Genomic DNA, 26605 nt, shown 5'->3' with positions numbered 1-26605 from the left:
AAACGGATCAATCTTCTGGCGATTATGCCAACAGTTTGGAATGATTTTCTTTCTTTTATTGGTTATTAACTTGCTTGAATAATTCTTTAAATGAATACAATGCAAATTAATTATAAATTTCAAGCAATCTTCCAATTATTTCTTCAACTTCAGACCAACTAGCTCAAATCCAAAGTTGACTAAAGAATTCCATAACTGCTCACACTGAGAGCTTCTGTTTTCCAACGAACTGTTGAGCATCAAGCTCCTGCTTGACGCCAAACTTGGCCAACAATCGTTAAGACAACCAACGGCAATTTGGAGCAAAAGTTGATAACAACCCACCACCAACCGACATGGTGCAGTGCCGGAAAACGGAAACATCATCGTTCTTGCCGTTTTGACAAAGTTTTGCATCTTTCATTGGATGCACCAGTTGCAGTAGAAGATGAATTTTGCATTTTCATCTTGCTTTTCATCATTTATGCAATCCCGCTTCTCCGAGTTGTTGTTGGTTGATTCTGGTTTGAGGGACTTTTTTGAGAGGATATTTGGAAAGAAATGCTCAAAAATCGACGTTTCTTGGATGGAATTTTGATTTTTTTGTTGTATTTTGTCATCAAATGATATTGATTTGAAAAGTCAACTTCATTATTTAAATTGATTGTCAACTTATCCCATTTTTTTCTAACGATATTCTAAAAAGTTTAAACAGTTTAAAAACACCTCCAACAATGTTCAAAACCATGCTGAATCCAGACAACATCGTTACATCCATTAATTTAAACCTCTTCAATCAGAAATAACGTCCCATCACAAGTGTGATTGAGCTTCACTTCCCCTCTTAAAACAACGTAATGCCACATAAACTGCAAACATTACAGCCAAAAATTGCTTCTCACCACAAAACTCGTTCCATCATATTTCACCTCCACAACACCACAAAACCGTATGACATATTGTTTAAATATGAATAACGTTTTTGGCGACCGACGAAAACACCGACGAAATTCCACGCAAACTGAACCGCGCGGCTGGAACTCTGGGGCCCATCAGTGCCGAAAAATGAGGCCAGGCTCTAATTTCCCCTGGGTAACCACCGCGCCGTTCATTAGTGAGCTTTATTTATGATCATACGGGAGACATCGTCATCATCACCGCCAACGCGAAGCATAACGTGTGGTGTGCGTTGAACAGGATGAGCTTTTCGTAAAGCATGCGAGTGTCAGAGGACTTCGTTGATGTTATGCTGTTTTGACGCATTTGACACAAATTTTATAAAAAAAAAGATTTTTGGAAGAAAAATGAATAAAATATCAGCAAAAGAAGAATAAATGTAAAAATTATAGCCATTAAGCCAAGAGAGCATCACAATTACCAACCGGTTGACAGTTTTGTCAACAGACCACAACCACGAACCGTCCTGGTAGTTGGAGCTTCTTCCAGCACTAACACACTAGATCAGCGATTCTCAACGGGGGTACCGGGCCTACTTGATTTACATGGGAGGGGGTACCAGCATAGAAGAAGGTTGAGAATCGCTGCACTGGTGGCGTTGGAGAGCAGAGATATTTATCGAGAAACATGCTTCAGACGCAATTCAGACGAATGTCACCACTAACTCTGGGATATATGCGCGGGAAATCCTAACCAAACAGCCCGAACCACCCCCCGTGGACAGATGAGTCCTCAGAGGTACGATAGTGTTGATTCAACGACTTTAGGGTGAGAAATGTCATTTTAAAGATGCTTTTTGAAGAAATGTGACCAACCTTAGACTAAATTTCTGGTTTGAGTTTTTTATTCGTTGCGAAATCAAAATTGGAAAAATCCAAAATTTTAATGCAAAACCATAAGCTGGAAACAACTTAAAATTCCGGTGAAGATTATTATCTTAAAAATATTTTTAAACAATTCCAATCATGATTTATTCTCTATAATTTTGGAATTTTTATTTGAAGGAAACTTTGTTTATACATTCCCTGTGTCGAAAGTAATCATTTTGCATTTATGCATTTATTTTGATTTTACAAATATTCACAAATGTGTGTCTTGAGAAGAGATTTTCCAATCGATTTGGTGTCTTCGGCAAAGTTGAAGCTGATTATTAAGACATTTAAGAATTTTGGAAAATATAAAAATCACAGAAAAATTCCTTATTTTTTGTTTCATTATTTATCATTAATTTAACCAAAATTGTCAAAATACATGTTTTTCAATTTTGAAATTTTACGTATTGTTTTTGGGGGACTTCTTATGCTTCTTATGCGAAAAAGATTAGGGTGGTGCAAAATATGGCCCTGGAGTTAAGAATTAATATAGTAAAAAATGCTAAAAATGATTTTTTAAATATCAAACATATGGTCATACAAAACCCAAAAAAATAGTTTTTAAGAAGATCGAATTTGCGGTTCAACATGACCTTTAACTATTTTTTTATAAATTTGCCGATTTAAAGTTTTAGGCAGGTACTAATTTTCGGAATTTTCTTTATACACTTTGAAAACATTTTACATTTTGAAAAAGCAGAAAAATTCAAATTTTTCTGCTGAGGTTTTGCTGATCGGACAGCTGGTTGCTGAGATACAGATTCTTGATTCAAATTTGACATAATGTTTGAAAAATATTTGCGATGACCTTAGTCCCATAAAAAAAGTTTATTCCCGCAAACATTATTGTCAATGCATTTTAGCAACACTTTTTGCCTTCTTCACGGAGAAAATGCAATAGAATCTTAAAAAAAAATAACTATTTAATAGGACCTAGAGACTATCCATAAACCACGTGGACACTTTTTTGGAAATCTCAAACCCAATATTTTTTGTATGAAGCGTGGACAGTATTTAGGGAAAAAAAACTCTTAGAAAATACTATTTTTTTCAAATTACTTTTCAATAGGTTTGAAATAGTTTGTTTTGATTTATGTATCTTTTGAGCTTAGGCATAAGTCGATCTTTTTTGATCATGGTCTTATTTTTAAAAATTGTTTGATTCAGTTGTAATTAACACGACGAAAGCATGAGAAAATCATGTTTTGCAATGAGTTTCAATCATATATTTTTGTTTGCAATTGGGTCCTCAGATTTTACTTCACACAACAATTAAGCTTATTTTTCTGAGTACAAAGAAACTATGGTCGTCCACGATCAACGATTAAATCAATTTTGAAAATTGATCGAAAAATTTGACAGAAAAGGGATTTTCCGGTAAACTGTGAAGTTTTGAAGCTTTGGTGTCTTTAGAAGAGTTGTTGCGAATAGTAAGTGGCAACTTTTGGTTCGGTTGAAAATTTGGGTGGTTTACGATTGGGATGATTTTCAAAAAAATAACTTTTCAGGAACATTTTTGAGATTTTTTTTTGTCTTGTAGAAAGTTGTTGGGCTTGCCAATCCAAGCAACTTTGTCGAAGAAACTAAATTTTATTTCGCAATCTACGCCTTCTACGACCAAATTTAGAGGAAACATTTGAGAGAACCTTCAAAAATCCGTTTTTTACAATCAGTTTTTATTTTTTGACAAGTCAAAAGTTACATTTGGATAAAAATTAGGATTGTTCACGATTGGAGTGTTCAAAAACATCTTGCCATCAAGGACCTTTTTTTTTCTTTTCTAGAAAGTTGTTGGGCTTGTCATTCCAAACAACATTTTTGATGACACCAAAATTGTATCTCGCAATCCGAATAATTCGAAAATATTTCTGTAAAATCATTTTTTTAAACACCCTAATCGTGAAATTTTAAGAACTACCGTCATCAGGGGTGACATTGGGTCTGGGGGGTGAGATTGGGTCATACAAAAATGTGGAAATTTGTATGACCCAATCTCACCCCCCAGACCCAATGTCACCCCTGATGACGGTATTGTACAAATTTTAAATGTTATAAAACAAGCAATAAATCTGATTTTCCGGTAATATATTTTCAATTTTTAAAATTTATGCCATGAAAGATTGATTTAGTCCTCTTCATTATTTCATATTCAATAATCAAAAAAAAACAACTCTCCAATTCGTCGTTTCCCACTACTTAAATATCAATCCCACGTGATCACTATCTTTACAAGTTGTTTTTTTCGGCAGCTCAATTGACTGCCCAAAGCTACACAAAAGTGAGTATTAAGTGGCTTCCGTTCAACTGACAAACCTCGCCCGCGGGGCATCAGGTGTATCGCCATGTATTGTGTGCCAACCTATTTTACCGTCAAGCGAGGTTAAATGGAGCAAAGGCGACTTTAACTAATACGATTAGCTTCTTGCCGTCCCTATTGACCCCACAGTTCGCTTATAACAAGCGTGGTGCGCGACAAAGGTCGTTGTCATAAAATAAGCATTAGCTTTACGACGAGACAAATCATAACAGTGAATGGTTTGTGACACTGTGTGTGTGTGTGTCGATGGGGGGGTGAGTTTCCCGTGATTGTTATTCTATCGATGTTGATAATGGGCTGGGTGGTTCCAGTGGGTGGTTTCGCTTCGACTCGTTACAAAGGGCGTTTATTGTTGAACCATAAAATATTATTGCCCGCGATATCAACCGAGTTCGCCAGGTTTGCCCCGGGTTGAGCCCGGGTTGAACAGATGGGGATGATATATTGTGAGAAGATTAAATGTAGATATTGTTGAAAATATGGTTTGGAAATGTAAAATTCATTTCAAAAAACAATTGAATTATAAATAACCGAATTTTGTTTTGATAGTCAAAAACTTTTTTGCGTTAAACAAAATACAATCCCTAGTAGCGAGGAGCAAGTTTCGGGAAACTGCGATGAGTAATGGCTTTCCGGTAAGTTCAACCAGAGAGGCAATAACGAAAGCCCTTTCGACGGGTCTAGTCCCGGGTGGCGGTGAGATGTGGGGGTGGTTCTCTATTTGGTTTTGTTGCTATAAATCAATCACGGCAAAGTGGAAAACAACGTACACATAAACAAGCATTTAAGTAGGTTCAGGAGGGTTAATCTTTTTGGAATCATTCACGTTCTAGCACGCAGGAGATGGTTTTGTTTTTGAGTAATTTGTAGGGGAGAGTGGAGAGTCTTGATCTATTTTCTTTGTGCCTCGTAAAGCATCCTCAACTTTTCACAAAAGTTTAAACTCTATGATTTAAATAAAAAAAAAACGGCAATTTGATAATTGAAGGACTGACTATATTTCATCTCAAAATAAAAAAAAAACTTCTTGGGCAGAATATTTCTTACTCATCCAACTTTGTGACGGTCTGTAAGTAACAACAACTTCAGACAAAACCTGTACGGGTGTGTTAAATAATTAGGGAGTGTTGTATGACACATATTTAAAACAAATTAATTAAACATGTTTATGATTTAATTTGTAATAAACTGCATAAAACTACAAATTTAGTTTAAATAAAAAGTGATTTATATTTTAACAAGCAGGGCTGCGGAGTCGGGTCATATTTCAAGCGACTCCGACTCCAACTCCGACTCCGGCTTCCTGAGATTAGCCGACTCCGACTCCGACTCCGGCTCCGGCTTTCAGCTCCAACCGACTCCGACTCCGACTCCAACTCCGGCCTACCAACTCTAGCTGACTCCGACTCCAGCTTTCAACAAATGGTTGGCTCCGACTCCGACTCCACATATTTTTGAATGTTTTAAAAGTTAGTTAACTATTATTTCGAAAACATTGATAAATAGGATTATTTAAATACTCTCTAAGTTTGAAATAACGGAAAAAATCTAGTTTTACAAGTTTTTTACGTTATTGAAACAGAAATCAAAAAATATCTCCAGTTTTGAAGGCATTTACAGAAGAACAGTTTGGTTAGTATATTTGGATTTATTTACTTAACCTCAAATTTTCATTAAATTTATTAAAAGCTCAAATTTTTAATTGTTATTTTTTGAATGATCATTAAAAGAAAGCTGGCCCTAATGATCGATTTAACATTCAATTCAATTTGCTAGGATTTTTTATTTTTTTCTAATTTTAAAATGTTCTATACATTTAAAATGAGGTGCGCGATACATCTTGAATCTTCACCTTAAACGAAGCTTTATGTATGGTCGCGCCTCCATCAAAATATATGAAAAAACTTAGAGTTGGATAAAAAACAAAAATCCACAGTTAAAATATTTTTAAAGTCACGGAAATTCCTTAGAGATCCTTAAGCTATCATTCCTAGAAAAAATGTTTTAGGTACATTGAGTTGCAATGATCTATCAAAATGGCGTGGGAAAAACAGTATGAGAAAATTTATACTGGTTGAATAATATTTTGATTTTGATTATTTTGAATAATGTTTGAAATATAAATCAAAATCCTATCATTTTTCTATACATTTTTTTTAACTTGAAATTCTATCCTATCCTTAAATCTTAAGATTTCTTCAACGATAATATGCAACAATATCAAAATAGTTTGCCTAAATATCAACATTCTCAGTTTTTAGTAGAAGAATAGTAAACATTAAGACCAGGGCTGTGGAGTCGGAGTCGGAGTCGGAGCCGGAGTCGGTGGAGTCGGGTCTTTTTGGGGATCTGGAGTCGGAGTCGGAGTCGGAGTCGTCAAAACTCGAACAGCTGGAGTCGGAGTCGGAGCCGGAGTCGGTTAAATTTTAAGAGCTGGAGTCGGAGTCGGAGTCGGAGCCGAAGATTTCTGATAACCCGGAGTCGGAGTCGGAGTCGGAGTCGGAGTCGAAGTTATCTTAAATTCAACAAAAAAATATGTTTTTTTTATTGTTCAATATTTACTATATAACAGCATAATTAACAAAACTTCTTATGTTTTTAATTGTTTTTTACGTCGCATGCAATGCGTCGCCATTTTTTCATTTTTTTTAGAGATTTATCAGATGCCATTATGTTTTTGAAGCTTTTTATTGTGATTGGAAAGCTCTAATTGTGTTATTTCACTATAATCACTAAATGATAACCTCTTACCCAAATATGTAGTATCATTATTTAAAAAAAATATAAAAAAATATTGGTTATGTAGTCAGACATATCTAATTGATTCTTTACTGCTTCCTTTTGCCTATATTTATGTGCCCTTTCAATTCAAATATGACCAAATTTCATCCAGTTCTTTCTGAAAAAAGAACACACACAGTCATCTTTTACCCCGATAGAGAATGTCTTGGAGGTTTTAAGTTAAATCATTTTTTAAGAAAAAAATTACAAGGTACATAAAAAGATTGAAAATAGTAATTACTGTTTTTGGAAATCGAAAAAGAATTTTGTAACAAATAAAATAATTGAAACTAACAAAAAATATCAAAAGAAGTTGCAACTAATTTTGAAATAATCATTGAATGTTGATGTTGATGTTGATTTTAGGTAAACTATTTTGATATCGTTGCAAATCATCGTTGAACAAATCTCAAGACTTCAGTACAAAAATGAACTAATAAAAAAATGTATGGAAAAAAATGTAGGATTTTAATTTATTTTTCAAATATTATTAAAAAAACGAAATCACAATATTATCAACCCGTAAGAATTTTCTCATACTGTATGTCCCACGCCAATATGACGGAAGGTGATTATCATTGCAAATCAATGTTCCTTAAAAAAATGAAATACTTGTGAACTAGAAAATATTTTACTTGTGGATATTTGTTTTTTTTTTATTATATTTTAAGTTTTTTTCATATATTTGGATGGAGGCGCAAGATCATTCATAAAGCTTCGTTTTAGGTGAAGATTCACGAAGTATCGTGCGACTCTTTTTTAATGTATATTATTTTTTAAAATTAAAATAAATTAAAAAATTCCAGGGTAAAATATTTTCCTTGTCACTGATATTTGAAAAGGACCTCTTAAGTGTCCTTTCCACGAAGAAATTGTTCAGATACATTAATTTGCAATAATAATCTCCTTCAGCCATGGCGTGATGTCCATGTACGTCTTAAAAAAAACAAAATAAATGTTTAAGCATAAGCATAAGCATAAGCATAGGTGCCCACCCGCAGTTGCTACTCCGTTATTGACCAGGACCTCCAGAAGTTACATCCACGAGCCGTGGAAGATGAGTGGGTGCTATCTTTCCTCGCTTCGCAACTTCTCAAAGGCCCCTATCATGCTGATCAATACCGGCGCCGGCCACGACCAGTGGTAGGGTCACGGGGAAGTGGATGGGAATGTTAGTCCGATACTTGAGTGATAGAGACCGCCCAATCGACTGCTTCTCCGACAAAGTATCACATGAGTTTTGAGGGGGTTAGTAGATGGGTATGAGGTCAGGATTCACGAGTGGCAGTGATGTGACCATGAGCATTTTGTTTATCGGTTGAAATTTTTTTAATCTTAGGCAGCCGGCTGCGGAAAGATAGATAATTGATTATTTAAAATAGTTTATTTTTATCGTACGCGTGCCAGCCGAGCAGTAGTGCTATGGGCTGGACTTATCAGTATTGTTGCAAACCGCTGTAACCAAGCAGAACGTAACGTGTGCTCCAGACGATCCCCAACTCACGCTGAACTGTCACCGGAGAAGAGGGTCCACGGAAGCGCAGCATAAACAGCTCTGAAGAGAAGAAGTAGACATTGGTGTATTGAAAAGGACTTCAGTACAAGCACTCCGCGTGTGCGCAATTCGATTAATTTTAGTTCTCCTTGCGATCAACTAGTGCAAACCTAATATTCTACTTGATTATCACATTTGCACACGTACACGGGTAAGCAGGGATAGCATAGGAGGTGGCAGAGTACAGGCCGGCCACAATCGAGAACTGTTGTTAGGTCGAACCGCGTTACTAATGAAGTTTATTTCCCAGCCACCGTCCTACGTCACCCGGAGGCCCGTCGACCGATAGTCGCGATACGATAAGTAATCCGTTGTAGGGTTAGGGTTGCCCACTCAAGTTGTAAGTTGCAATTAGCCGTAGAAACTTGAATTTGAAGCCTTTGGAATAATTATTAACTAGATTTATTGATGGTCGGAACAGGATTACCTTTTGGTCAAGGAAGTGTACCCGACAAGTTCGTTCTCGCGGTCTTAGAAAGCTGAAGGATCACTGAATGTAAGAAAGAAATGTTTTCAATGAATTAATACCGCTAACCAACAAATATAAATTACAGCTTAAAGGCTGGTTGTTACTACACCTGCTAAACAGACTGTTTTTCTTCGGCAACATACCCGCGTGGCGAACAAACTTTTAAGATTCACCGGATCGCAAGACAATCTGAGCAATAAGGCCTCCAGCAGTCAACCGTGAGCGTGAGCAGAATGTTTCCAGCCAAAATCTGCGAAAAATGTTCGTGTTCCGGACTGACAAATCGAATGCTCGGGTGCGATATGTGTGACAACTGGTACCACACCGAGTGTTTGGGAGTGTCTGATGCTAATATCGACCCAGATAAAAGCTGGAGGTGCAGCCGATGCGTGCTAGACGAAGAAACAGAGGTTGGAAGTCAACGCACCCATAAATCGGTACTAAGTACTTCGACTAGCAGATCACGAAAGCAACAACTACTGATGGAGCTCGAGGAACAACGAGCTGCAGATTTGAAACGACGAGCTGAAGAAGACGAAATACGCCGGAAGCGAGCCGAAGATGATGACGAGTATTATCGGCAGAAGATGAGTCTCTTGCTAGAGGACGAGGAGGATCAACGTAGTAGACTGAGTAGCCGGGCGAGCAGGAAAAAAGTTGTGGATTGGCTCGGTAAAGAACAACGAACTATAACTACAGCCTCAGCGAGTACATCATACGGCGTCGTGACCGTAACGTCAACAGGACTAGGCACTACAACGACGACGACGACTTCAATTACAACTCCAGTATCTACTTCAACTCCAAACGCACCGGGAACGAATGTACCAGATCCGGCGCCACAACCATTGCCGGGTCCACCAGGTTTCGCTCCTGCTCCAGCGCCGCAACCGTGGCCTGCTCCGGTCCCGCAACCGTGGCCTGCTCCGGCTCCGCAACCGTGGCCTGCTCCGGCTCCGCAACCAGGACCAGCTCCGGCTCCAGCGCCACAGCCAGCACCAGCTCCAGCCCCGCAGCCATGGCCTGCGCCGGCCCCGCAACCAGGACCAGCTCCTGCGCCGCAACCAAGACCAGCTCCGGCTCCAGCGCCACAGCCAGCACCAGCTCCAGCCCCGCAGCCATGGCCTGCTCCGGCCCCGCAACCAGGACCAGCTCCGGCTCCAGCGCCACAGCCAGCACCAGCTCCAGCCCCGCAGCCATGGCCTGCGCCGGCCCCGCAACCAGGACCAGCTCCTGCGCCGCAACCAGGACCAGCTCCTGCGCCGCAACCAGGACCAGCTCCGGATCCAGCGCCGCAGCCAGCACCAGATCCGGCCCCACAACCATGGCCTGCTCCAGCGCCGCAACCAGCGCCGGCACCTGCAAGGCCACCAACAGCTGCACAATTAGCGGCACGTCAAGTCATGCCGCGAGAACTACCAAACTTTCACGGAAATCCTCAAGACTGGCCATTTTTCTCCAGCACATTCTACAATACAACGATGGCATGTGGATATACAGATGCTGAAAACCTCGCCCGACTCTCCGGATGCCTAAAAGGACACGCACTGCTTCTGGTGAGGAATCGTCTACAGCTGCCGGAATCAGTACCACATGTAATGGAAATTCTGCGAAAACAGTATGGTCGGCCTGAGGTTTTGATACACTCCTTGATGGAGGGGCTTCGAAACGTCCCCACACCAACAATGGAAAATCTGCAGTCAATAATAAACTACGGCATGGCCGTTCGCAACTTGGTAGATCACATAGTCATGGCGCAGCTCCTGGATCACCTTAGTAACCCAATGTTGCTACACGAGTTGGTGGAAAAACTTCCTCCACACCTGAAGATGCAGTGGGCCTGGTACAAAAGAAACTGGGTGAACGCAAATTTGGCCACCTTTGGGCAATTCATGGCCGAACTAGCAGATACAGCATCGGAAGTTACGCTGCCGGAGGAAACGCAACCTCAAACCCAACAGCGGTACAACAAGACAGGACGAGACAACCAAAAGCTGTATCTGCACTCCGAGACAGATGGGGACCAACCAGCAAGCGCCACGACTTCGGACCAGACAAAACCGACGATCAACAAACGTACTTGTTGGTATTGTTCGGAGGAAAAGCACGATGTCGTAAAATGTCCTCGATTCGAGGCCCTGGACTTGGACGGAAGATGGAAGGCCGTCCGTACAAAGGGGCTGTGCAGGAGTTGCTTAATTCCTCATCGGAGGTGGCCTTGCCGCGCGGGTAGAGAATGTGGCGTCGATGGGTGCCGCTTGGGACACCATCCCATGTTGCATTCACGTGCAGCATCTGAAGCTGCCACCAAGGCCAACAACCCAACTGAAAGTTCGAACCGCACAAACCAGAACGTCGTGCAACAAAACCACCATTCGACTCACAGTTTTTGTCTTTTCCGCTACTTGCCGGTAACATTAGAGAACAACGGGAAAAAGGTCGAGACGTTTGCCTTTCTGGACGACGGCTGTCAAACAACGCTGATGGAAGCTTCTCTAGCACAACAACTCGATATTGACGGACCGTCGGAATCGCTGTGGCTAGGATGGACCGGGAACATCTCACGCGAAGAAAGGGGATCGCAGCGCGTAAAGGTCAACATCTCCGGCAGAGGACAGAAAAGGCAGTACAAATTAAGCAACGTCCGTACGGTACAAAAACTGCAGCTACAAGCCCAAACGTTCCAGTATGAGGAGTTCGAGAAGGTTTACCCCCACTTGCGGAAACTGCCCCTGCAAAGCTACACTAATGCTGAACCAAAAATCATCATCGGCATCGAACATGCGCGATTGTTGACATCCCTAAAGGTTCGCGAAGGAAAGGCCAACGAACCGGTGGCGTCGCGAACACGACTGGGCTGGTGCGTGTACGGCAAACAAGCAGAAACTACATCCGATGTCGAGCAACTATGTGTACATACGGAAACCCAGATGCAGAACCAGGAACTGCATGAGTTGATGAAGAAGTTTTTCGAAGTCGACGAAGCAGCAGTATCCACACCAATCGAATCAGCAGAAGATGCCAGGGCTAGACGGATCTTGGACGAAACGACGCGCAGAGTAGATGGAGGTTTCGAGACCGGTTTATTATGGAAGTTCGACAATCCAACTTTCCCGAACAGCTACCCGCTGGCCTACCGCCGAATGCTATCACTGGAAAAGCGGCTGAGCAAGGACCCGGAGCTGAAAGAACGTGTAGTACAGCTCATCAAGGACTACGAAACAAAGGGTTATGCCCATAAAATCACCCAAAACGAGCTGGAGACCACGGATCCAAGCCGCGTCTGGTATCTACCACTAGGAGTTGTCCGGAATCCGAAAAAACCGGAAAAGATTCGCTTAATCTGGGACGCAGCTGCTCGTGTCAAAGGGACTTCATTCAACGATATGCTGCTTAAGGGTCCAGACATGACTGCTTCGTTGTTCGATGTGCTGTTGAGGTTCAGGCAGAGACATGTGGCTGTCTGTGGAGATATACGTGAAATGTTTCACCAGGTTAAGATCGTGCCCGAGGATAAACAATCGCAAAGGTTCTTGTTCCGAGAACATCCAGACGAGCCACCGCAGATCTACGTCATGGATGTCGCCACCTTCGGTGCAACTTGTTCTCCTTGCACAGCACAAGCTGTGAAGAACAAAAATGCTATGGAATTCGAAGCCACACACCCCAGGGCAGCCGAAGCAATACTCAACGCTCACTACGTGGACGATTTTTTGGACAGCGTAGACACGGTTGAAGACGCGTTGAGGCTGGTTGAAGACGTGAAGTACGTGCACGCACAGGGAGGGTTCGAAATTCGCAACTTCTTGTCAAATTCGGCGGAGGTGTTGCAGAAACTAGGGGAAGTGCGAAGCTTGGAAAAGAAGTCGCTCTGTGAGGACGCTTCATCGTACGTCGAGCGAGTATTGGGCATGATCTGGAAACCAGCACAAGACGTGTTCACATTCGACACTACACTGAGAGAAGATCTCGAACAACTGTTGGAGCAGAACGTCACACCCACTAAGCGGCAAGTGCTGCGCCTGGTTATGTCACTGTTCGACCCTGCGGCTTTATTGCCCACTTCATCGTACACGGAAAATCCTCATGCAGCATATCTGGAGAACCGGTACCGATTGGGATGAAAAGATTGCACCCGAGCTACACAACATGTGGAGAGACTGGACGGGTTTGTTGAAACGCCTAGGAGAAGTGGAAATTCCACGTTGTTTCTTTGGGGAAGCAGATAGCAAACTTCCTGCAAGTATCCAACTTCATCTCTTCGTCGACGCAAGCGAATTGGCTTACTCGTGCGCAGCCTATCTACGAATTGTCCAAGCTGGAGTCATTCGCTGCGTTTTGGTAGCTGCGAAAACGAAGGTCGCCCCGCTGAAGCCGCTGTCGATCCCTCGTTTAGAACTTCAAGCCGGAGTGATAGGGTGTCGTCTGCTGGAGGCAATCGGTGGAACGCTGGACCTGCCGATCGAAAGTCGTCACATCTGGACGGATTCAACGACCGTGCTGGCATGGATTACGTCGGACAGCCGTCGTTATCACCCCTACGTGGCATGTAGAGTGGGTGAAATCCTTAACTGTAGCAACGTCGATGAATGGCATTACGTACCGTCTAAGCTGAACGTCGCTGACATCGCGACGAAGTGGGGTAGTAGCGGACCGGATTTTAATCCGAAAGGTCATTTCTACGCGTGTGACTACTTCCTTAATCAGCCGGTAGAGAATTGGCCTCAGCAGATCAAGAAACAGTGGACAACAAACGAGGAATTACGCGCTGTGTTTCATTATCATCGAGAGCTTCCACAGCCTTTGTTAGACGTGACCCGGTTTTCCTGCTGGCAAAAATTGGTGCGAACGGCAGCATACTTTCAGCGATCACTAAGGAAATTTCGGGGAGAAAAGCTGAGCGGTAGTTTGACCAGCGACGAAATGCTGCAGGCCGAAAACTTGCTGTGGCGCCAGGTGCAACTGGAGGCATTCCCGGACGAATATTGCATTCTGCGGTATAACAAGGAGCATCCAGATCAAGAAGCCAAACCAGTCGAGAGAAGCAGCGCACTTTATCAAGAATCGCCGTTCTTGGACGACGACGGAGTGATGAGGATGAACAGCAGGATTGGGGCTGCACCAACCGCCCCATTCGAAGCTAAGTATCCAATCATTCTTCCCAGAAAACACCCCCTAACACTGCTCCTCGTCGACAGCTACCATTGCCGGTACAAGCACATCAACCACGCCACCGTGTACAACGAGGTGCAGCAGAAATTTCGAATCCCACACCTACGGCGGGTAATCTCACACGTCGCCAGCGTTTGTCAACACTGTAAGAATGAGAAGGCGGTCCCAAAACCACCACGGATGGCGCCACTCCCGGAAGTCCGTCTGACTCCAAACATCAGGGCGTTCACCTACACCGGAGTGGATTACTTTGGTCCGTTACTGGTAAAACAAGGACGGAGCTTGGCGAAGCGTTGGATCGCACTCTTCACGTGCCTGACAACGCGTGCGGTCCATTTGGAGGTCGTCCACAGCCTGTCAACCCCATCCTGCGTGATGGCGATTCGGCGTTTCGTCGCACGCAGAGGTTCACCAGCAGCAATCTATTCTGACAATGGAACGTGCTTCAAGGGGGCGAACAAACTATTGCTCCAACAGATACAAGCTATTCACGAGGACTGCGCCGTCACATTCACGAACGCTAGGACAACGTGGCACTTCAACCCCCCAGCGGCCCCACACATGGGTGGGTGTTGGGAAAGACTCGTTCGATCTGTTAAGTCCGCCATGGGGGAGATTGAAAAACACCCTCACCGCCCTACCGACGAAGTACTCGAGACGGTTATGCTGGAGGCTGAAGCTATCGTGAATTCGCGACCTCTCACGTACATTCCACTCGACAACGAAGGGACAGATGCCCTCACCCCGAACCACTTCCTATTGTACGGTAACCAAGGAATAGTTCAACCGAGATCGGCGACGCGACTCGAGGGCGCTACTCTACGGGATAGCTGGAAACTCACGCAATATCTGGTGGACCAATTCTGGAAACGCTGGGTACGGGAGTACCTACCCACCCTTACGAGACGTACAAATGGTTCCAACCCACCAAACCTCTGGAGGTAGGTGACGTAGTGCTGGTAGTCGACGAGAACAAGCGCAACGGATGGAAAAGAGGACGCATCATCGAGGTTCATCGAGGAAAAGACGAGCAAGTGCGGCGTGCTGTGGTGCAGACAAACGACGGCGTCCTCAAGCGACCAGCAACCAAGCTGGCTGTCCTGGACGTTCAGCAGGACCGGAAGACGGATCCGGAAGCACACGGGAGGGGGAATGTTGCAAACCGCTGTAACCAAGCAGAACGTAACGTGTGCTCCAGACGATCCCCAACTCACGCTGAACTGTCACCGGAGAAGAGGGTCCACGGAAGCGCAGCATAAACAGCTCTGAAGAGAAGAAGTAGACATTGGTGTATTGAAAAGGACTTCAGTACAAGCACTCCGCGTGTGCGCAATTCGATTAATTTTAGTTCTCCTTGCGATCAACTAGTGCAAACCTAATATTCTACTTGATTATCACATTTGCACACGTACACGGGTAAGCAGGGATAGCATAGGAGGTGGCAGAGTACAGGCCGGCCACAATCGAGAACTGTTGTTAGGTCGAACCGCGTTACTAATGAAGTTTATTTCCCAGCCACCGTCCTACGTCACCCGGAGGCCCGTCGACCGATAGTCGCGATACGATAAGTAATCCGTTGTAGGGTTAGGGTTGCCCACTCAAGTTGTAAGTTGCAATTAGCCGTAGAAACTTGAATTTGAAGCCTTTGGAATAATTATTAACTAGATTTATTGATGGTCGGAACAGGATTACCTTTTGGTCAAGGAAGTGTACCCGACAAGTTCGTTCTCGCGGTCTTAGAAAGCTGAAGGATCACTGAATGTAAGAAAGAAATGTTTTCAATGAATTAATACCGCTAACCAACAAATATAAATTACATCTTAAAGGCTGGTTGTTACTACACCTGCTAAACAGACTGTTTTTCTTCGGCAACATACCCGCGTGGCGAACAAGTATATTTTTACTGTTTTTACCATTTAGATAACGCGAGCAAATTTCAAAAATAGTAAATAAATGACGCTTTACTCTTCATAAAACCGATAGTTTGATGAGTTAATACTAAAACTGAATGTTGGAATAAATTTTTACGATCATTTACGACGAAAATTATCGCGAGAAAACAGGACTGCGCGTCCCCAGAAACACTGCACTTATGAAGGCATTATTCGATTATTATGACCAATCACCCCATGCACACAAACAGCGACACAAACAGCGACACAAAAGAGACGAAAATTATCGCGAGAAAACAAAACTGCGCGTCCCCAGAAGCACTGCACTTATGAAGGCATTATTCGATTATTATGACCAATCACCCCAAGAATCACCCCATGCACACAAACAGCGACACAAAAGAGACGAAAATTATCACGAGAAAACAGGACTGCGCGTCCTCAGAAGCACTTCACTTATGAAGGCATTATTCGATTATTATGACCAATCACCCCATGCACACAAACAGTGACACAAAAGAGACAAAAATTATCACGAGAAAACAGGACTGCGCGTCCTCAGAAGCACTTCACTTATGAAGGCATTATTTAATTATTATGACCAATCACCCCATGCACACGAACAGCGACACAAAAGAGACAAAAATTATCACGAGAAAACAGGACTGCGCGTCCTCAGAAGCACTTCACTTATGAAGGCATTATTCGATTATTATGACCAATCACCCCATGCACACGAACAGCGACACAAAAGAGACAAAAATTATCACGAGAAAACAGGACTGCGCGTCCTCAGAAGCACTTCACTTATGAAGGCATTATTTAATTATTATGACCAATCACCCCATGTACACAAACAGCGACACAAAAGAGACGAAAATTATCGCGAGAAAACAGGACTGCGCGTCCTCAGAAGCACTTCACTTATGAAGGCATTATTTAATTATTATGACCAATCACCCCATGCACACGAACAGCGACACAAAAGAGACAAAAATTATCACGAGAAAACAGGACTGCGCGTCCTCAGAAGCACTTCACTTATGAAGGCATTATTCGATTATTATGACCAATCACCCCATGCACACAAACAGTGACACAAAAGAGACGAAAATTATCACGAGAAAACAGGACTGCGCGTCCTCAGAAGCACTTCACTTATGAAGGCATTATTTAATTATTATGACCAATCACCCCATGCACACGAACAGCGACACAAAAGAGACAAAAATTATCACGAGAAAACAGGACTGCGCGTCCTCAGAAGCACTTCACTTATGAAGGCATTATTTAATTATTATGACCAATCACCCCATGCACACGAACAGCGACACAAAAGAGACAAAAATTATCACGAGAAAACAGGACTGCGCGTCCTCAGAAGCACTTCACTTATGAAGGCATTATTCGATTATTATGACCAATCACCCCATGCACACGAACAGCGACACAAAAGAGACAAAAATTATCACGAGAAAACAGGACTGCGCGTCCTCAGAAGCACTTCACTTATGAAGGCATTATTTAATTATTATGACCAATCACCCCATGTACACAAACAGCGACACAAAAGAGACGAAAATTATCGCGAGAAAACAGGACTGCGCGTCCTCAGAAGCACTTCACTTATGAAGGCATTATTTAATTATTATGACCAATCACCCCATGCACACGAACAGCGACACAAAAGAGACAAAAATTATCACGAGAAAACAGGACTGCGCGTCCTCAGAAGCACTTCACTTATGAAGGCATTATTCGATTATTATGACCAATCACCCCATGCACACAAACAGTGACACAAAAGAGACGAAAATTATCACGAGAAAACAGGACTGCGCGTCCTCAGAAGCACTTCACTTATGAAGGCATTATTTAATTATTATGACCAATCACCCCATGCACACGAACAGCGACACAAAAGAGACAAAAATTATCACGAGAAAACAGGACTGCGCGTCCTCAGAAGCACTTCACTTATGAAGGCATTATTCGATTATTATGACCAATCACCCCATGCACACAAACAGTGACACAAAAGAGACGAAAATTATCGCGAGAAAACAGGACTGCGCGTCCTCAGAAGCACTTCACTTATGAAGGCATTATTTAATTATTATGACCAATCACCCCATGCACACGAACAGCGACACAAAAGAGACAAAAATTATCACGAGAAAACAGGACTGCGCGTCCTCAGAAGCACTTCACTTATGAAGGCATTATTCGATTATTATGACCAATCACCCCATGCACACAAACAGTGACACAAAAGAGACGAAAATTATCGCGAGAAAACAGGACTGCGCGTCCTCAGAAGCACTTCACTTATGAAGGCATTATTTAATTATTATGACCAATCACCCCATGCACACGAACAGCGACACAAAAGAGACAAAAATTATCACGAGAAAACAGGACTGCGCGTCCTCAGAAGCACTTCACTTATGAAGGCATTATTCGATTATTATGACCAATCACCCCATGCACACAAACAGTGACACAAAAGAGACGAAAATTATCACGAGAAAACAGGACTGCGCGTCCTCAGAAGCACTTCACTTATGAAGGCATTATTTAATTATTATGACCAATCACCCCATGTACACAAACAGCGACACAAAAGAGACGAAAATTATCGCGAGAAAACAGGACTGCGCGTCCTCAGAAGCACTTCACTTATCAAAAAAAAAAAACAAAATAAATGTTTCGTTTAAAATTGTCATTTAAAAAACAAGGTGCCTGTTACTGTGCTTCTTATAAATGTCAGCCTGAAAAAGAGCAAATTGAATTTTAATATTCAATAGATCATTAAGGCCAGGTTTCTTTTAATTATTCATTCAAAAATAAAAATTTAATATTTAAATTTATTAGCTTTTTTTATACATTATTTGCAAATTTGAGGTTAAGCAAATAAATCCAAATTTACTTACAAAACTGTTCTTCTCAAAATGCCTCTAAAACTGAAGATATTTTTTGATCTCTGTTTCCATAACGTATAAAACTTGTAACCTGGAAACTTTTTTTTCGTTTTGTGATTCGAACTTATTTTTCTTGAGAAAAACATGACGCTTAGAGAGTATTTAAATAATCCTATTTATCAATGTTTTAAAAATAATTAATTAGGTAATAATAGTTGACTAACTTTTGAAACATTTAAAAATATGTGGAGTCGGAGTCGGAGCCAACCATTTGATGAAAGCTGGAGTCGGAGTCGGAGTCGGCTAGAGTTGGTAGGCTGGAGTCGGAGTCGGAGTCGGAGCCAACCATTTGTTGAAAGCCGGAGCCGGAGTCGGAGTCGGAGTCGGCTAGTCTGAGAAAGCCGGAGTCGGAGTCGGAGTCGGAGTCGTTTGAAATATGACCCGACTCCGCAGCCCTGATTAAGACAATCGATATATATATATATAACATATTCAATGATTAATTCAAAATTAGTTGCAACTTTTTTTTTATATTTTTTGTCAATTTCAAATATTTTAAGCGCGACACTTTATTTTTTTTACTCAAATGTGCATGTTGAGTTCCAAGTAATAGATTGTTATAATCGTTGATTATTTGTTGGAAGAGTTATACTGTCAGTGATTTTTTTTTCGATTTCCATAAATAGTGTTTATTATTTTTTTATGTTTTTGTGTACCTCGTAACTTTTTTCATGAAAAATTCGCATAAAACCTCCAAAACATTCGCTATCGGTGTAAAAGATGACTGTGTGTGTACTTTTTTCAGAAAGAACTAGATTAAATTTGGTCAAATTTGAATTGAAAGGGTACATAAATGTAGGCAAAAGGAAGCAGTCGAGAATCAATTAAATATTTCAGACTACAGAACCAATATTGTTTTTAATGTTTGATTTATGATGATACTACATACTTGGGTAAGAGTGGATTAACAGGTTATCATTTAGTGATCATAATATAAGACGTTTAATAAATTAAGCAGTTTTATAGCAAATACTGAAAAATAAAAAAAACATAATATTTGTTAAATTTAAGATAACTCCGACTCCGACTCCAACTCCGGGTTATCAGAAATTTTCGGCTGCGACTCCAGCTAATAAAATTTAGCCGACTCCGGCTCCGACTCCGACTCCAGCTGTTCGAGTTTTGACGACTCCGACTCCGACTCCGACTCCGACTCCAAAAAGACCCGACTCCACCGACTCCGGCTCCGACTTCGACTCCGACTCCACAGCCCTGTAGATACAAATAATAAAAGTATTACAGAATGTAAGGATAAAAAAAAATGCATGAATTGTTTTACATGATAAAATAGTAATAGAGAATTCAACTATTGATCCAAAATTGGTTGCTGAGTAACCCTCTTTAATTTTGCATATTCTTTAGATATTTGTTTTGTTTTATCTGAAAGAAACTTTTTCCAGTTTTTTTTTAATGAAAAGCGTTTAATTTATTTAAGAATTTTTGAAAGGGGAAATATAATTTGCAATGACTTAAAACGTATTTTTTAATACGTAGTTAATTCAATATTTATTCCAATTTGTTTCAAAGGTCTAACAAAGGCATCTTTTGCGCCAGCGTTTCGGATGCTGCTAAATCTGGTACCGAAAATATGAATTTTTTGACAGAAAAAAACTAAAATACAGTCTTATATACGTATTCGGAACACCCACAAATTCGGAACACTTTTGTGATAATTTGTCAATAGCATGCCAAATGCAGCTTTTCTCAAATATGTAGTTGTTTGATACAGCATTCGAAAAATCGCAAGAAAAGCTTTCAAATGAAGGTAAAAGCGAATCATTAAGTTTAATTATAGATTTGCTATGATTTCTTGAACATTGGTCGATCTGTAAACTGTTCCGAATAAGAGGGATGACTGCACTATGAAAAAAAAAAAAATCTAAAAAATCCGACTTGCAATTGAAAATTACTTAACAATTTTGTTTCCAAGCTATAAGTATTTTTTAGGTATTGAACTTTATTTTGAAAATGCACCCCGGAATAAAGGGTTGCTTTTTATAGTTAAAGTTGGTGAAAAAAAATAATCATACGAAAACGTCACCTTTAAATCGATAATAACTCGTCACGGTTAACTCGGATCGTGTTGTGGTCTTCGACAAAGTTGTTTTTCATAACATTTTACACAAGAATCTTTTACTTGACAATTTCAAATTTTGTCCCACAAACTTCGATAAAAAACGACCCTTAACCCTTACCGATTCGGCTCAAAATTGGCACAGTTACTTATTTTTACCTAAAGATCTCTCACGATTTTCCAAAATAAATTTACACTAAGTTTATACGAGTGTTTCAGTTACAAGTTTTAATTGTTTTTGAACCAGAAATAAAAAAATATCTTCAGATTTATAGGCATTTTTAGTAGCATAACAACATTTGATATTAATATGAAAAAATCAAATTGTAATGAGTTTTGATCAGATATGGTACTTTGCATTAACTTAGCTTAAAATTTATACCCATTCTATATGAAAATATTGAATTAAGTTAAACAAATATTGTATGTATTTTGATTTTTTCAATCGAAACATTCATAGTAACTTTACCATTGGTCATTTTGACATCATTAATTCAATATGTACACTTTTAGACTGAAATTTGTAAGGAATAGAGTGACTAGAGTCACCCTGGGTTTTGACATAAAAATTTGTAAGGAAACGTTTTTTTTTTAAATACTATTAATTTTTTTTTTTGAAAATACGTTCTTGGACATTGGCCTCTCACCCAGTCGGCCTGGGTTCGATCCCAGACGGTCCCGGTGGCATTTTTCGAAACGAGATTTGTCTGATCACGCCTTCCGTAGGACGGGAAGTAAATGTTGGCCCCGGACTAACCTAAAATGGTTAGGTCGTTAACTCAGTCCAGGTGTAGGAGTCGTCTCCCTGGGTCCTGTCTCGGTGGAGTCGCTGGTAGGCAGTTGGACTAACAATCCAAAGGTCGTCAGTTCGAATCCCGGGGTGGATGGAAGCTAAGGTGTAAAAAGAGGTTTGCAATTGCCTCAACAATCAAGCCTTCGAACACCTAGTTTCGAGTAGGAATCTTGCAATCTAGAACGCCAAGGCCAATGCTGTAGAGCGAATAATTTTTTTTTTACTTTTAATGGTAGAAGGCCAAATAAAAAAAACGTTTTTTTTTTGTTTTTCTCCGTGTACCTATTTTTTCTGCAAATTCCTAATCATAACCTTAATATTGCTGAAGACATCAAAATGAACAGAAAATCCATTCTCAAGATACCGTCAACTGGAGCGAATCGGGACACATGGGGCGAATTGTTAATCACAGCAGTTTAACCATGTAGTAGCACAATATTCCGATTTTTCTGGTTGGTTTCGGTTAGCATAGACTCAACCCAACAAAATATGTACATCCATTTCCAAATCTAAAACCATTAAATGCTCTAAACACTGCTGTCCCTACTGTAGTCTCGATTCGCCCCAGATGACGGTACAGGTTTTCGAATATTTAAATGCCAATTTTTATGAATATCTTGCAAAATTGTTTGGAACCTTGCATGGAAAAATTAATGATGAGAAATTGCTCATTTTGGCGTATAAAATAACGAAAATTTCATTCATAATGAAAAAAAAAAACAAAAAAATCGTTTTTCGCTAACGTAAAACGCAAAACGTTTTTCGATTTTCCTCAACTGTCGATAAATCAATCCGAAAGCCAACTAAATATACCAATTCATCACTACTCTACCAGTTCAGAGAGCCATCACCAAACCCCCAAAAAACAGTAACAAATCTTCGCACGCACGTAAATCTGTGCCCCAAATCTAAACAGCCTCCTCTGCCGACACTACCGATTCCAGCTAGGAGTGTCGGAGAGCTCGTCAAAAGTGCCAGCTCGGTCGTAAATTTCGCACGTGATATGCGCTAACAACCAGCAAACCCAGCTCTGGACCGAAAACCAAAACAAACGATTTCCAGCGGCACTAATACTAGTTCAGGCTCACCCACACATGGGCTAGTTGGTTCTTCATTATGAGAAAAATAAAACATTGACCACATCGAACTCTTGGTGGAATATTTATACGGAAGGTAGATAAAAATGTGCATATTAGCGATTCTTAGTAAAATTTACAATTAGATAGTTAAATGGCATTTTTTTAAAACATTTTAATGAATTTATTTTGAAATTTATTAAAAAACTGGCAACCCTTCTAATTTGAAATTTTTTATATGTGAAATGTTTTTTTTTCTTTTTCGCGAAGTGATTTTTGTTGTGAAAATGTCTTTCAGAACCACCCTAATGTACATTTTTTTCTTTTTCGAAAAGTAAATAAATTTGAATATCTGGCCTGCTCTAAAATATAATATTTAGACACAACTAACCATTAAAACCAGGATTTTTTTTAAATAATGCATCCCTCCAGAGAACATCATCACAATGATATCTTTGTTTACAAATATTATCACACTTGAATTTCACGTTTAGGATAAGGTGAGACAATTCCGACCCTACTTCTTCAAATGTTTTGCTATACATAAAAACGACTCAACCCAGCAAACTCACAATCCTCTACCCTAGTTTCGCTTAACGCAAGCTAAGCCAAAGTCACGGGCATATCCGGACCGTCCAAGACCGCCAGTTGCCACGGGATGATCGGGCGCGTAACTTCTTCGGGACTCAAGTGTGGCCGTGTCCACGGCGTGAATCTTCCCGAAAACCAGACAAAGTTTTCCGCGGTCCTGGGGCACTTTTCCCGAGAAGTTGTTCGAGTGGTTGCGAATTGAGAGATAGTGGAGCTGGAGCTGCGCAAAGAAGAGGAGTTCAGCAACTTTGGGGTGCAAATTAAAGTTTGTGCTCCACGCTAGTGACAGGCATTCCGGTGGTGGTCGTGGAAGTTCTCTGCGTGTGTATTTGAAACGCGGTAGTTGCGATAAAGTGCTAATGAATGTATTCAACGTGGTTTGCGGTTTGCTAAACGGTCAATAGCAGCAGAAGAAGTGTTGAATGATTTGTGGGAGAGAATGAGGGTGGCAAAGTTTGCTTGCTTAAGTGTAGTGCAATGTGGCGAGCTTGAAGAAGGCATCTTGACTGAGTCATGAATGCCTATTTTTAGATTTTGATAAGGGAGACAATCGGCAACGAGCGTTGAAATCGGGGAAGGTTGCTGGTGTTTACTGTCGTGTAAACAGTAGGACAATACCTTTGAAATCATAAATTTTATGGTAAACTCTCGAAATCTAGGGTGCGGCCTTCATCTTAGTGATACACAATCTCATATTTCCATGAATAGGTCGTGATGTTTTCAAATTTCTTACAAAAGCATAACAAAAAACTAAATTTTTTGTTCCTTTTCTATAACATTGTTGATGCTTTTTATTTTGAGCTGATGCAAGAAAATCAAATTCATTCATAAATCGTTTTACTGATCAAAAACCCTGCTGAAACATTTTGCCGCCACCGCAACTCGTGCCGTTCCGAAAACAATCAAAATCTCATGATTACAAAACCATTTAAATTAGATTTTCCCCCGTTTTCCGCTCGTGTTCCCATAATTGAATCCCTCAGAGAGAAAGCGCGCACTCACCAGGGACAAAGAAGTTTTTCCAGGATCTAGAATTGAATCCCAGACTAGACTGAAATGTCCCCACTCCCTCGTGGGGTTTCCCAACAAAAAAAAAAAAAAAAAACGCTCAATTTAGAAAACTTTTCCCTTCCATCTCTCTCGAGTGCTGGTAATCCCGCGCAGCCCAGAAAATATAACGTGAATTTAATTACTTTCTGACTGAAGTGTGGCACCAATATCCGACGACCACGGAATTGTGGCTGCCACCCACCACAATGGCAAAGGCAAGAAACGGCAGCATCGGCAGCGTCAGCTTCCACCAGGGCCACCAGATTCCGATACTGGCCCAGAAGCTGCACCGGTTGGAGCACTTTGATTGGTCCGCGACGCCCCCGAGGGCACCCTCGCCGCCTCCCCCCTCCCTCTACTTTGACAACAACTCGACGGTGTCGTCGGCGTCGTCCGCCGAACCGCTCGATCTGAACGTGGTCCATCTGTTTGAAATTGTTAAGGTAAAATGTCCCTTTCGACGAAATGACTTTCGACGAAAACTCCCATTCCCGTTTGCTGATGACAAATACGACGAAATGAAAACTTGTCCGTTCGGTCGAAAACAGTCAGTACCACTCTGTGTACAACTGACAAACGATGCACTGCATGTTGCATACCTGCCGGTTATTACCAGATCAACAGTTGGATGGTTGCAGTTCATCACTGTTTGCCGCTGTCGTGCTAACTTGTCGCACGTGCATTTTGGGGGCCAAATTGAGTTAAGAACGCCATCGATTTCAATCCTGAGATATTCAATAAAAACCGAAGAAACTTCGTGCATTGTTGTCACTTTTCATATGAAAGAAGTTTCAATCTTGTCGCGATATTTTGACACATCCTGCTGCATGTGCGACAACTAGCCAAAGAGATTTCAAGTTGGAACGCGTTTGGCACACGTACATGCCCGACTACCGTAAACATTTGACATTCAAATTCTGCCAAACTTCGAGACAATTCACAGAATGGTCAGCCAAACAAAACGTGTTTGTTATTGTTTATATTGCTTGCTCTATTGTTTGTTTATTCAAGGTCAAACATTCAAACGAGTTTTTCTCGGAACGTCCAAAAGCGACAAGATAGCACGAGAACGTCGAATTGCATTGGACAATGGGAAAAGTTCCCGCCGGAAAGCTGGGGGATGTAATATTTGCCTCACCAGAATGCATGGGGTTGTGGGAATTCAATAAATTTGTCGTTTGACGGGATGTTTGTGCATCACCGTTGATGCTGTCACTGAGCTGAAATAAATAAATGGGACATTTTATTTCGAAAAGGCAAAGTTTGCTCATCAGGAAAAAATGATGGATTGAACTCTGCCAACTTTAATAAAATCGGATCCAATTTCTGAAAATTGAATAATAAAAACAGAAGATGGAAATAAAAGTTGAAAATTTGAATCTCGTTTTCAAAATTCAAAATAAAGTTTGAAGACCTCTGACACTTCGAACACTTTACTAAACAAAATCAATTTTGTAAAAATAAATTTGAAACATTTGGAAATAATAAATTAGTTGGTCTAAAAACAAATTTCAATTCTTTTCTGCAATTTTAATAAAATAATTGAAATCGTTGATTTATGAAATACGCGAGGTAAGACGGTCAGTGCTATAAATTTACTTAATAACTTTGCTAAGTCCACCAAAATATCTACAAGATTGGTTGAATATAATAACTATTTTGATTCAAAAAACCAAGTTTCAAATGTGAAGAAAAATTGTGAATTTTGACAACAAAAAATAAACGACTTAATGCAAATTAACTAGTTTGTGTATTTCGATTAGAATAAGTAAATCAAAATTAGTTAAACAATATTAAATAAGCGATTTTTATGAATAGTTTGTAAGTACTTCATACTGTTCAATTATTTTTGCTATTTTGATTAAATATGAATTGTTTTATTGATAATGCTTTTCATTATCTACAAATATGTCATAATAATAAAAAATCCTTTAAAATTAATAATACATCAAATTAAATTTACATATTACGGGTGGCCGTCTTCCCCTAAAATGACTCTTCTTACAAAAAAATGCATTTAGCTCATCGCATTTTTTAAACTTTTTC

The 26605-nt window shown here is 40.7% G+C and overlaps 1 protein-coding gene across 21 annotated transcripts in view; it reads left to right on the top strand.

The window, feature by feature from the left end:
- LOC6047935 (transient receptor potential cation channel trpm) overlaps positions 1-26605 on the top strand; it is a 222908-nt gene that overhangs the window by 79151 nt on the left and 117152 nt on the right. For 12 of the 21 annotated variants that reach the window (XM_038259307.1, XM_038259290.1, XM_038259287.1 and 9 more), the window contains exon 1: positions 24751-25002. The exons of the other annotated variants lie outside the window; for them this stretch is intronic. In XM_038259307.1, the coding sequence (XP_038115235.1) occupies positions 24766-25002 (237 nt within the window). In that variant the 5' untranslated portion in view covers positions 24751-24765. Of the gene's footprint in view, positions 1-24750; positions 25003-26605 lie in introns of those variants that run through there. 21 annotated transcript variants of the gene reach the window in all.

The sequence above is a fragment of the Culex quinquefasciatus genome, chromosome 3 (genome assembly GCF_015732765.1).
Source record: "Culex quinquefasciatus strain JHB chromosome 3, VPISU_Cqui_1.0_pri_paternal, whole genome shotgun sequence".
NCBI lineage: Eukaryota > Metazoa > Arthropoda > Insecta > Diptera > Culicidae > Culex > Culex quinquefasciatus.
The sequence above is the reverse complement of the archived record's forward strand: the minus strand, read 5'-3'. Positions and strand labels throughout refer to the sequence as shown.